Below are 12,794 nucleotides of genomic sequence, written 5' to 3'. Positions count from 1 at the left end.
GTACAATAAATAACACCATTAAAAAATACAACTTGTCCACCAAAAAATAAGCCTTCGTACAGCGACGTCATTGGATAAATAAAGGAGTTACGATTTTTTGAAAGGGGGGAGGAAAAAACGGAAATGGAAAAAAACAAAAAAGTGTAGTCACTAAGGGGTTAATATAAGCTACTAGTGATCGACTAAGGAATCAAATAGACAGGTAAGAGGAACCATAGCAAGACATTGGAGGGACAGGAAGAGACCTAGTCAATATAAAAGGCTGAGGTCAGGACATGCAGAGTTCATGCAAAATGGAGACAGGCAGAGGATCAGGATAGGCAGCAATCAGGTAAACTGTAGTCAAAGAACAGGCCAAGGTCAGAGCAGGCAGAATCTGGGAAAGCTGGGTACATAAGCAAGGGTCAAAACCAGGAATCAAACAGGAATTAAGAACACCACAGAACTTAATGCTCAGGCACTCTGCAGTGGGGAAAGGGTGCCTTAAAGGGGTTGTCCCGCAATAGCAAGTGGTGTTAAGCACTTCTGTATGGCCATATTAATGCACTTTGTAATATACATCGTGCATTAGATATTGGCCATACAGAAGTTATACACTTACCCCCTCCGGTGCTGGCGTCCCCATCTTCATGGCGCCGACCAAAGCCGCCTTCTCCCTAGATTAGACGTGCTTGCGCTGTCTGCCCTCTTCTGTCCGGCTCCGGTGTGCTCGCGCTGCAGAGGTCTTCTGCGCATGCACAGAAGACCTGTGCGGCGCGAGCACGCCGGAGCGGCCCCTTCAGCGCAAGCGCGTCTAATCCAGGCAGAAGGCGGCTTTGGTCGGCGACATGGAGACAGGGACGCCAGCACCGGAGGGGGTAAGTGTATAACTTCTGTATGGCCAATATTTAATGCATGATGTATATTACAAAGTGCATTAATATGGCCATACAGAAGTGCTAAACCCCACTTGCTATCGCAGAACAACCCCTTTAAATAACTTGGGAACCATCATTGACTGGAAGCTGGAAAGCTGGGTTTGCGCGCTGGTCCTTTAAGACGTTAGCCAAGCACATGCACACTACAGACAGGAAAAAGGATCAGAGATACTGTGTTTCTCTGAAAATAAGACATTGTCTTATATTAATGTTTGCCCCAAAAGAGGCACAATGTCCTATTTTCAGGGGCTGTCTTAATACTCACCTAGCAGGCGGCGTCGGGGGCCCTCACGCTGGGCTGCGGCGCTCCAGCAGTCTTCTGTGTAGTCAGCACTGCTGAGAGCATTCTCTTCCTGGTAATGGGACTTGAATACCCAGCCTCCAACAAGAGATCGCTGTGAATGGTTAAGGAACACCACCTCAGCCAATCAGAGCCGGCGCTCGATGAACCAATCACAGCCATTCAATGATGTAATTCACTAGATTGCTGTGATTCGTTCATCGAGCACCAGCTCTGATTGACTAAGCGACGGTGCTCGTGATCCAATCATAGCAATCTCTTGCTGGACACAGGGTATTCAAGCCCCGTTACGAGGAAGAGAATACTCTCTCAGCGCTGAGGACTACATGGAAAAGTGCCGGAGCGCTGCAGCCCAGCATCAGGCACCCAAGCGCTGCCTGCTAAGTGAGTTTTGCTAGTGTAGCTCGGGCTTATTTTGGGGGAAGGGCTTATATTTTAAGCCCTTCCCCTGCCAAAAAATATGGGTAGGGCTTATTATCAGGGTAGGGCTTATTTTCTAGGGGAAACACGGTATTGCGTTTTAATGCAAGATCATTTTGTTACCAGACAAGTAAGCTGCTACCAGAGCTGTTTGGTTGTGACTTAACTCTTAAAACAAAAACATTTGATTGTGCCGAACGTTCATTTTTTTACTACTTAGTAAAACCACAGTGAAACATTTTCCCTTTTTCTAATCTATTTTGTGTTTGTAGATTTTCTTTTTCTATTGTCTTTACATAACTGTAAGTGCTGCCATCCTGACTTTATATAAAATATAAAGATATTTTACAGCAGCTTTTATAAATATGCTATACAGGAACCTTAACCCCTTAAGGACCAGGTTGTTTTGTACCTTAAGGACCAGACACTTTTTAGGGATTTTACCCATGTGGCGGTTTTACTGCTCCATTTTTTTTCCTTTGGCTACCAAAATTATTTTTCCTTCATTTTTTTTCCGTGACATATAGGACTATTTTTTTAATATCTGTTTCACTGACTTTTTTTCCCGTTTTTTAGTTTTATTGGGGGTAAAATGCTAAAAAAAATGATTCTTTTAACATTTATAGTTTTTTAAAAAAATTATTTTTATATTTACACTAAAATAAAGCATAGGAATGGGTTCCTCTATTTATTTCGGACGTTTTGATATATAGTATGTATGGTTTTGGTTTACAGGGCGCATACGGCGACGGTTTTTGTTGGCGTCTGCTTTGTGTTATTCTCTTTCTTATGTGTATATTGTTGTTTTATTCTGTTATTTTGTTTTCCTTATGTATGTAATTGTGTTTTTTACTATCTATGTCCCCCATGACGTCATACAAGACCTCTGGGGGACGTTCCCTTTTTTTTTTTTTACTTTATTTGACACTTTCCCACTGTAGTTGGGGCATCCATAGGAGCCCTAGTTACAGGGGAAAGCAACCCCTGTGGTGACATTAGTCACCTGCAGAGTTGCCAGGGTCTAGTCTGACCCTCCAGCTCTGCAGTAGCAGGGAATCCCAGGAGGTCACATGACTCCCCAAGGCTCCCGTAGTGAAAGTACATCTTACTTTCACTTTCCCCATACAGTGCTCATTGAGCACTGTATATCGGGGAAGCAGAAGGCAGGAAAGGTTAAAAACCCCTCCTGCCTTCTGCTCCGGGCTATCAGCTGTCACTAATAGCTGATAACCCGTTCCTGCCTCTGACTGATTGCAGAGGCAGGAGACTTAGAGCACCGCCGTAATTTTACTATCGGCAGTGCTCTAAGCCCAGGACCAGCTGCCGTAAATTTACTGTGGCTGGTCCTAAATGGGTTAAAGGTCCTTCATACAATGGACAGGAGGGGACCCACTGACTTCTATGGAAGGATGTGCTAGGCATGCTTTGTGACCTGTGCAGAGAGGGGGAGTAGATAAATTGTGTCCATCACCTATTGTGTATGGTGAATCCTGTGTTATCTATAATCTTAAACCAAAAGACTATCAGCGAGACAAGCATGATGGGCCTTATTCTTTTCAAGATTCAACTTTATTGTGTCCTACCGACCGGGTTCTAGAAACGGTAAAGCTGATGCCTTGTCAATGACTCTGGGTGAATTGGAAGAGGAGGTTTAGATAGACAGTACTATTCTGACTCCAAGAAATTTTGGGGGAATTCTTAATCCTAAAGAATCGCTAACAAGAGTTAAAGAAGGGTATGAAAGTGACTCTTTCCTCAAGCATCATTCGAAAGAAGCACATCTTTCTTACAAAAGCAGGTCCTGGATAGAAAAAAACAAACTCTACGTTTCAGATGTCGGCCGACTCGAAGTCCTAAAACAGATCCATGACTTCAAACTTGCTGGCCATCCCAGGATCACAAAGACTTGGAACTCCTGCTTTGCTTCTTCTAGCAGCCCAATTGCAAAGATGATATGTTAACTCCTGTGCCATCTGTACACAAAATAAAATACCTCGGGCTTGTCCATTGAGACTATTACAGCCACTTCCAGTCCCATCTAGACCATGGGGTTTCATATCTATGGCCTTTATTGTGGACCTCCCTCCGTCAAAAGAAATCACCACCATTCTAGTGGTGGTAGATCGGCTTACTAAAATGACCCATTTATTTCCCACCAAAGGAATTCAACAGCTGAGTACACTGCAGTACTGGTGATCAAGGAGATATTCAGACTACCTGGAATTCTTCATGACGTAGTTTCTGACAAGGGGGTTCAGTTCACATCTGAGTTCTGGAAGAGTTTTTGCACAGCCCTGGACATTAGTATTAATCTATCTTCTGCTTTTCACCCCCAGTCCAATGGCAAGACCGAAAGAATGAATCAGACTTTGGAACAATATCTTCAATGTTTTATCCCCCATCTCCAAGATGATTCCTGGGAGCCGGCCTCCAAGGTTCATGCCCTTTAGCTGACAAGAAAGTTCCACCGCAGGTACCCGGAAAAGCTGGCTCCTGGGATGCCTGTTGGTCATCCTAGAAGGAGGATGTACTGTCAGGGATCAAACCTAGGACCTCCTGTGCCCAAGCAATGGCTCTCCCTGCTGAGCTGTCTAACTTTCTAGACAAATCCCTTGCTGGACCTCAGCCTGGTTCTCATAACCCTGATCTAGTTCCCTATCTTGGCTCCACCCTGCCCCTGATTAGCCTTCCTATATAAGCCTGGGCTTTTCACTACACCATTGCATGTTTGTTGTGCCTTGAGCCTGCTGACCTGCCTCTTACCATTTGATCGTCATCTTGTGTACTAGACCTCTGCTCCCCCTTGACTACTCTGCTGCCTGAACCCACTGCACCACACCACCATCTTGTGTACCAGACCTCAGCAACTCCTTGACCACACTACTCTCCAGTAGTAGCTACAACATAAGTGCCAGACTCGTGACACATTTTCTGCTCACTCATTGTCTTTAAAGGGGTATCCAGAGATGCACCATTTCTGTAGAAGCACTCCATGCAGTAAAATTTTCTCTTTCTCTTCTGCTGTATCTAATGCTGCCACTCCAGATCTGCACCCTAATGTCACTTTTACTGGTTGCACCAGCCTGTTTACGGGATATCATGGACGCTGCAGCCAATAACAGAGTTCAGTACTTGATTGCTGAGCTTTGTTATTAGCTTTAACTTCCTGTAAAGTAGACAGGACTGCAGCCTGCGTACAAACACAGGCGTGGAGGTCCAAGCAGTGCCATGGGACACAACAGGAGCAAGGAGTATATGCTTATTTGTTATTTTACTGCATGGTGGGCTGGTTGTACAGAAATGATAGAACTCGGAATACTCCTTGAAGTATTGCAACAACTCATCCATCCTCCTACCTTGCACCGCTGACCCCATTACAAGAGAGTATAAGAAGATGTACCATATAATGGTCTATTAATTACCAAGCTCAGTTCTCATCAAGGCTATGAACAAATGCAAGTAATTTGGGGCTAAAAAACACTTTTTAAACAAGATTTTATTAAAAATTTTGCAGGCTTCTATGTAACACAGTATATAGTAAACTGTAGAATGCTGTTGACTAGCAATTCGGTCAGTGAGCTCGTATGTTGTCTCCATCTCCTCTCTTCAATGATCTTTATGACCAAATGAAACTTTGTCTTGATAATAATTCAGCTTAGATAATGTTAGATAGAGCACCTCCGCTGGGACAGAAGCATCTGGTCCAGGCTCAGCAGGATAGTCCTCCTGGATTGGAGGCATTTGGTAGCCATGTGGTGCCTTATCCAGGAACCGTGGGACACCCCTCCAGTGGTCTACAACCCCCTTGTAATCATGTCTTTGTTTAATTTAGGTCCCAAGCATGTTTTGGCCTGAGTACTGGCACTTTAAAGCTGGCTGTATAGAGTTCAGGCTAAGTGTACATAGCATTAGTGTATATAGCCTAATGTATATGCCAGGAAAAGCTTTTTGTATAAATGTTAAAGGGGGTTATTTGGGGGAAAATATATTTTGAAAAGCTACTCATTCTGTTGGAACAACAAAATAATCTATTCTCACCTCAACAGATATCCTACCACTCCTGTTCGGCCGATGTCAGATTTCCTGCTGCAGTAACAGAGATGATGTCCCAACACAAGGACATGAGGCGGCTGCCTCTAATCGTCAGCTGAAGTGATCCAGTGATTGGCTGGAGCAGTCGTGTCTTTGGTGTTGGTCACGTCAACAATCTTGCTCCAACGTGAAGTCAAGAGCCGCAGGGCACCAGATGCTGGTGTGAGAGAAACCATAATATCTTCTATCCTCCATCTTGTCTTGCATCCTATTCTGTGTTTTTTCATTGCTCTGTATCTTCTTAACCCCTTAGTGACCACCCCATTGCCTTTTTACGTCCTGCTTTGCTAAGCTTTAATCCCCGAGGACTTAAGAACATGCTTCCTCTGGGGATTAAAACCCTGCAGGCTCTGGACATGACTGCTCCATGATGTCTGTTACCAGAGGTAGCCGACATCCTGGAGCTGTCATCCCGGGCTGCGGAACCACCCCGGTCACGCGATTAAAATCAATAAAAAGTAAATAAAAGTGAAAAGATTCAGCTCTCCTTAAGAATCAGATCCGTATAAGGGGAATTGAGGATACTCACCCCCATCCTCTACGATGTCCCCAAGCCTTCTCTGTGCCAGACGTCATCACATCACACGCATGCACAGAGGGCCGGGAGGCCTAGCAAATTTAAAAACTCCCTGTTTGCAGCTAGTATGAGTAGCCGAAAGTGGGAAGCTGTCACTGGGAGCCGCTGTATTCAGTTCCGGTCACATGATCGCGGTGATCCAATGGATAACAGCGATCATGTAAAAGTTTTTAAAAAAAGTTTAAAAAAGTGTAGAAAAAAAGTTTGTTTCATCTCCCCTCATGGATCATATCTGTGAGAGGAGATGAAATTACGCCCCTAAGGCCCCCAGATTTATCCGCGGACCTTACCCCGACTTCTGCGCACGTGCCCATCACCACAATGGTGGACGCATGCGCAAAAGCCGCAGATTGCCGGGATAATTTAAAATCTCCCCGCACCTGGCTACTAAATGTAGCCGAGAGCTTAGAGATCTCACAGTGGGCAGTAGTACGCGGTTTTTGGTCATATGATCGCCGTTATTCAATGGATAACGGCAATCATGAAAAGTAAAAAAAGCTAAAGTTTCACCTCCCGTCAGGGATCTGAACTGGGAGGGTAGGTGAAATCACTTACCTAAGGTCTGCGGCGATTTCCCCCTACGGAATCTGCGCTATCGCCCATTATTTTCTATGGGGCTGGTGTGAGCAGCACTGGCCCCATTGAAAGCATAGGGAGCACATCACACTCCCCTGACACAGCTATGGCAGGGAATTCCTTCATCCCCACGGGGACCGCGGGGATGAAGGAATCCTCTGCCACAACTGTGAGAGATGTCCGTGATGCTATCCCATTGCTTTCAATAGGGTTGGCACTGCTGTGGCCCCATTGAAAGCAATGAGTTGCAGGCAACCACCGCAGCAATAATTTTCGGGGAAGGGCTTGAAATATAAGCTGTTCCCTGAAAATTATCCCTAGCTGTAAAGAAAAGTGAAAAAAAAAAAAAACTCATCTAGAAGAGCCATCCGGCTCTTCTGTCTGGCCCCGGAAGTCATCTCCTGTCTTCTGGAAGCCAGGGGCTGAAAAATCCACGCCTCCAGAAAGAGCTGCCTCTGATTGGTTCAGAGCTGGAACCAATCAGAGGCAGCGCCCAGCCATCATTGAATGACAGCTGAGCGCTGCCTGTGATTGGTCACAGTGCTCAGCCAATCACAGGCAGCGCTAAGCCATTCATTGATGAATTTGTTAAGGGGTCAAGTTTTCAAAATGGGGTTCTCTGTCATTTTGGACGCTCAAGGGCTCTACAAGTCTGTAATGGGGCCTAGAACACCTTCAAGCAAAATGACTTCTGAAAACTACTGCTGCTCCTTTCAGTTTGGGCACTGTTGTGCATACGGACATAATATTAGGGCCACAAAGGGTATGTTTCTGAACACGGGACAAACAGGGGGATCCATTTTGGGGTGAAAGTCTTCGTTCATATGTGTGCTGTACAAAAAAAAAACAAAAAACGTTTTTTAAAATGACATAATTGCTAATAAAATAAAAATCGTATTTTTTTTCCCTTCTGCTTTGCTTAGATTTATTCAAAAACTGTGGGGTCAAAATATGCAGTACACCCATTGAGGAATTCATTTAGGGGTCTAGTTTCCACAATGGTGCCATTTCTGGGGGTTCTCTGTCATTTTGGCTGCTCAGGGGCTCTACAAGTGTGGTATGGGGCCTAAATCACCTTCAAGCAAAATGTCTGTTCTGAAAGCCACTGGCTGCTCCTTTCGGTTTGAGCCCCATTGTACATACGGACCGAAGATTAGGGCCACAATGGGTATATTTCTGAACATGGAACAAACAGGGCGATCCATTTTGGGGAGCAAATCCTCATTTTCATGTGCACTATAGGAAAAAATCCTGGCTTTAAAATGACATATTTGCTATAATATGGAATTTTATTTTTTTTCTTCTAAATTGCATTAATTCATGAAAAGAAACTATGTGGTCAAAATACTCATGACCCCCCTCAGTGAATATATTAAGGGGTGTCGTTTTTAAAATGGGGTCATTTGTGGGGGTATCTATCATTCCGACACCTATGAGCCTGCTTGGTGCAGGAAAACAGTGTTCTTAAAAATGTTAATAAAAATTATTAACGTTAAATTTGTACGTCTCCTAAATAGTTAAAAAAACTAAGGTTTTTCCAATGTTGTTTTTTTAATGTCCTGCCTTCCCACGGCAGCCAAAATGACAGCTGTGGCTGTGCCGCGGACAGGACGGCTTCCATTGACTTCAGAATCCGCGGCCAAAATGGAGCATGCTGTGATTTTTACACGCTGCGAAAAAATGGCATCAGCATGCTTTTAAATCGTTTGCAGAAGCTAATGCATCCCTATGGGCGGCTTTGATTTGCGTGTGACCCGCAAATCAAAGACACAAGTGATCATTAGGCCATAGTAACCGATGTTAAGAATAAATTGTAAGACATTATGCATATGTATAAGAAATGTGTTAGCATTGTTTATAATGTCTTTGTCTGAAAACTATAAATACTTGGGCATGTGTATAACCTTACATTTATCAGTGTTAAACCTCATTTGCAACTTTTCTACCCTCAACTTATCCAGATCCATTTACAATCATATACTGTCCTCTCTTGTGTAAATTACGTTGGATATTTATTTTTGTAGTAATTGCATTCCTACTAACTGTTCTGCCAGTTCTAACCCCTCACATTTCTCCACCCCCATTTCCATTAGTTAGTCCCAGTTCACTATCCACCTACCTCTCTGGTTGCCTGCCCCCCCAAGTCCCTAGTTTAAACACTCCTCCAACCATCTTCTCGCCCAGCTCAGCTGCCCCCTACCCACTGAGATGCAGCCCGTCCTTAAAGTAGAATTTATAACCAACAGCAAAATCAGCCCAGTTCTCCAGCAACCCAAACCCCAGTAATCACAGAGGCCCAGTTGGGATAGGCACATGGGGCAATAAAACTGGGTATCCCTCCTCCTCCCATGCTTTTTTGATGGTTTTTCTTGACCTCAGTGTCAGGGATGGGGTGTAAAAAGTGGCGCTGTGTGAGGCTTCATATTCTTGCTGAGGTGCGGCTGTCTCACACAGAAGGTGCTCAGCAGGCTGCTCCTGGAACTGCAGGAAGGCAAGCGTTCCTGGATCTTCTTGTAAATTGCGTATTACAGGTAGCGGTCCGAAGAATGCCGGACTCACACGGCCGTATGTGGAATCTGCTTACGGAGGCCTGCAGCCGATCCCAGCTGTGGCGCTGCGTGCGGCCACGTAATGTAATGTGCATAACTGCCTATTCACACAGGCGGTCATGTGCAGTTCACCTTTTTTGTATTTCCCCCGAAGACACAGGTACCCACAGCCCATACACAAAGTAATTGCGTGTAGGCAGCGGGTATATCCGTGACCATAAAGCACAATGGGCTCTATGTCTCAGATATCCGTGGTAAAATAGAACATGCTGCGTTATATTTTCTGCGAGTGGATTACATAATTCAAACCCACTAATCTGAGCAGAATTGTGTAATCCAATGCATTTGATTGATCCATGTATTACTGTGGATCAAGCGCATGTGGAATCCGCAATTTCTATCTGGTCGTGTGAGACCGGCCTAAGGTAGATCGCTAGCTTATCATGTGACTGGGAACCGCTCGGTGAAGCTCATATCTGTGAGGGGAAATGAAACTTCAACCTTTAAAACTTTTTAAAATTTACATGTTTGATGTTATCCATTGGACAACGGCGATCGTGTGCCCAGTGACATCTCCTCGCTCTCGCCTACACATGCTAGCCGGAAGCAGGGAGATTTTAAATGGCTGCAGATGGCGGAGTCAGATCCGAGAGGGACCAGAACACCACAGGACATCACAGAGGATGGACGGGTGTACTCTCAGCTCCCCTCTTAGATCCGATCCAAGAGGGGAGCCGAAACTTTAACTTTCTTTTAGACTTTTATGCGATCACCGTTAGATGACAGCGATCGCATGACCGGGGGTCTCTTCCCCGCCATCCCCATGACAGTTCCAGGCTGTCGGCTACCTCTGGTAGCTGATAGTAGGGAGCTGTCACCTGCAAAGACACCGGGGCCTTATTCCACAGTGAGGTCATCAATTGACAGCCGTGTGGAATAAGGCCCATTTAGTGAGGCATATCGGCGGTCAGTGAGGGGTTAAAGGGGGAAGCTAGGTGTCAGTGTTTGTTATTTTAAACATTAGCTTTTTATTTTTGTTACACTGGGGGATTTTATTATCAGCATCTTTCAGCACTCTTCTAATACACTACTGTATATTGGTATAGTAGATTAGAAAGCCTATGAAGCGCAGTTGATTTCAAGGAGACCCCTGCCTGCAGTTACAAGCACCGGCCACTACACAGAGGTTGGCGCTAAGACTTTCACTGCTTCCCCTTTGACCTCTGTGTATTTGCAGAGCTGTCAGCATTCACCTGCTCAGCGGATCGGTCAAGGTCCCGAGTGACGGACCCCAGCTGATCAACTATTGATGACCTGTCCTAAGGATAGGTCATCAGTAGTATTTTCACTGGAAAGCCCTTTAAGAATCAGTACACACACTTGCTCATTGACTGTATACAGCTCTTATATCACCCTCCTGCTCCTCGCTGTACACAGTGAAGACAAGAGGTGCGGATTATAACAGAGGTGGTATGAGCGGCTGCCCCTACTATAATCCACCACTTCTGCCAGAGTCACTGTAAGTACTAAGGGCACTTACAGCGCTGACATCACACCCACCAGCTATCACACTGGACAAGAGATTGTGGGGGATTCATTTATTCTTAGATTTCCGGCCACTTTGTGTCATAACACCAGAAATCAACAACCCAGGATGATGCCTCCTGGCGGTCAGCGACGTGCTGCAGGTGAAGCTTTAGGGACCGCTTTAAATCAGGAGGGAGATTGAGGGAAAGACACAGGAGATACAGCAATCCAGGGACAGTCCACCTACCAGAGCGGCCGGTAGTGGCGCCCCCTATGTGCCATACACATTGCACTGCAGCACCAGCAATAATGGAGGACAGGCAGTGCAGAGAATGGAAATGGATTGAATTCAGTAGAAATCTCCTATGGATGAAGCCTTCTGCAGGACATTCACATCAGCAGAAGGGGAGACAAAGTCCAAGGGCTGAAGTCTGAGAGAAACTAAAAAAAAGTTCACAAAATGTGAGAAAGTCTGAGAAGACTTCGTGAGAGTCTGTGGGACGCTGAGCAGTCTGTGAGGACCTCGTGTGAGCCTGCAGTCCGCAGACCCCTCCCGGACCACCATCACCAGTCCCTCTCCTCCTCTGCCGCAGCTCTAGGACTCGTCCGGCTTGTCCACGGGCGGCCCGCACGGCTGCAGCATCTTCTCCATCAGGTTGAAGCGCACGCGGGCTTTGCTCTCATTCTCGGCCACAGCGAAGTAGTTGAGCAGGTCGAAGTGGCCCATGTAGGAGCAGTACGAGTCGCGGTGCTGGTTCACCAGCCACTCCCACTTGGTGGTGTCCGCATGACCGGTGCCGATGTACTTGGACTGCAGATGCTCCAGCTGGCTGTGGATGGTGTAGCGGTCCGTCATGGCGCCTCACTGCACAGAACACACTGCGAGAGCCTGCGACCCGGAAGTGCTTTTACCGGAATTGCGCTCAACGCTCTGTGCGGATGACGTCACGGTCACATGATGTCCGCGTCCACCCTGTACGTCGCGCGCACGTGACATGCGCAAGCAGTTAGCGCGGGAGTCACGTGTCGGTGACGTAGAGCTCTCCTCCCTCACAGGCGGGCGGCAGAGCTCGGGTAGTTGTATGCCTTGTATCGCTGCAGGCGTCTATATAAAGCTGCCTGGTACGTCACAGGTCTAACGTGAGGAAAGCAAAGACTTGTATTATAGGGTGTGTTCCTCCAGGTGACCCATTATAAGCCAGCAGGACACCAAGCGGAAGGTTTTCCTCACAGCACAGCCCGCCGTCGTGTAGGGCCGCAGCTTAGATATCTTGGCGGGTTCTGAGGCCGACCCTGTAGCCATCACATGACCATATAAGGGTCGGCTCATCCAGAAGTTAGATTTTAGCACAAACCTATAGCCATCACTGAGGATCCGTCTGCACTGCGGGGGCGTCTGGCCTAGTGAATCATTGCATCCCCATGTTGTACCGATTCGGGAGCGGTCTTCTCCCAACTGGGTTATTCCTCCTATGAACACACTGCTGGGGGCTTCCTGCACCGTTGTGTGTTGCGAGATGCACAAAATTTGCACAAATATGGATTCTATTCTTTTGAATGGAGTCACACATGAGCGATGCTGTGAGGTACAAGAAATCTCTGCATGTCCTATGATTTCGTGTCCCTTGGAATGCAGTGCCCATTGTTTTTAATGGGTCAGTCATCGCATTGTATGCCGTGTGATGTGCATGCTGTGCGATGTCATGTTTCCCATTGAAATCAATGGGAAACACTTGCCAATCCTCCAACACGCGTGTAACAAGCGCTAGAGGATCAGAATTTCATAGAAGTGATGAAATCCGTTTTCGCATGAAAAACGCGGGTAAAACGCAGGT

General features: G+C 46.1%; 1 protein-coding gene across 1 annotated transcript; it reads right to left on the bottom strand.

Moving 5' to 3' along the window:
• Positions 1-11,015: 11,015 nt before the first annotated feature.
• Positions 11,016-11,883, bottom strand: SF3B5 (splicing factor 3b subunit 5). The gene has a single exon (XM_066590789.1). It carries the CDS (start codon positions 11,813-11,815, stop codon positions 11,555-11,557), a length of 261 nt encoding a protein of 86 aa, XP_066446886.1. The 5' UTR covers positions 11,816-11,883; the 3' UTR covers positions 11,016-11,554.
• Between the last annotated feature and the right edge of the window lie 911 nt (positions 11,884-12,794).

Source organism: Eleutherodactylus coqui, chromosome 1 (genome assembly GCF_035609145.1).
Source record: "Eleutherodactylus coqui strain aEleCoq1 chromosome 1, aEleCoq1.hap1, whole genome shotgun sequence".
NCBI lineage: Eukaryota > Metazoa > Chordata > Amphibia > Anura > Eleutherodactylidae > Eleutherodactylus > Eleutherodactylus coqui.
The sequence above is the reverse complement of the archived record's forward strand: the minus strand, read 5'-3'. Positions and strand labels throughout refer to the sequence as shown.

Coding starts and splice junctions, on each gene's coding strand:
- SF3B5 (XM_066590789.1), bottom strand. CDS start 11,815: ATGACGGACCGCTACACCATCCACAGCCAGCTGGAGCATCTGCAGTCC.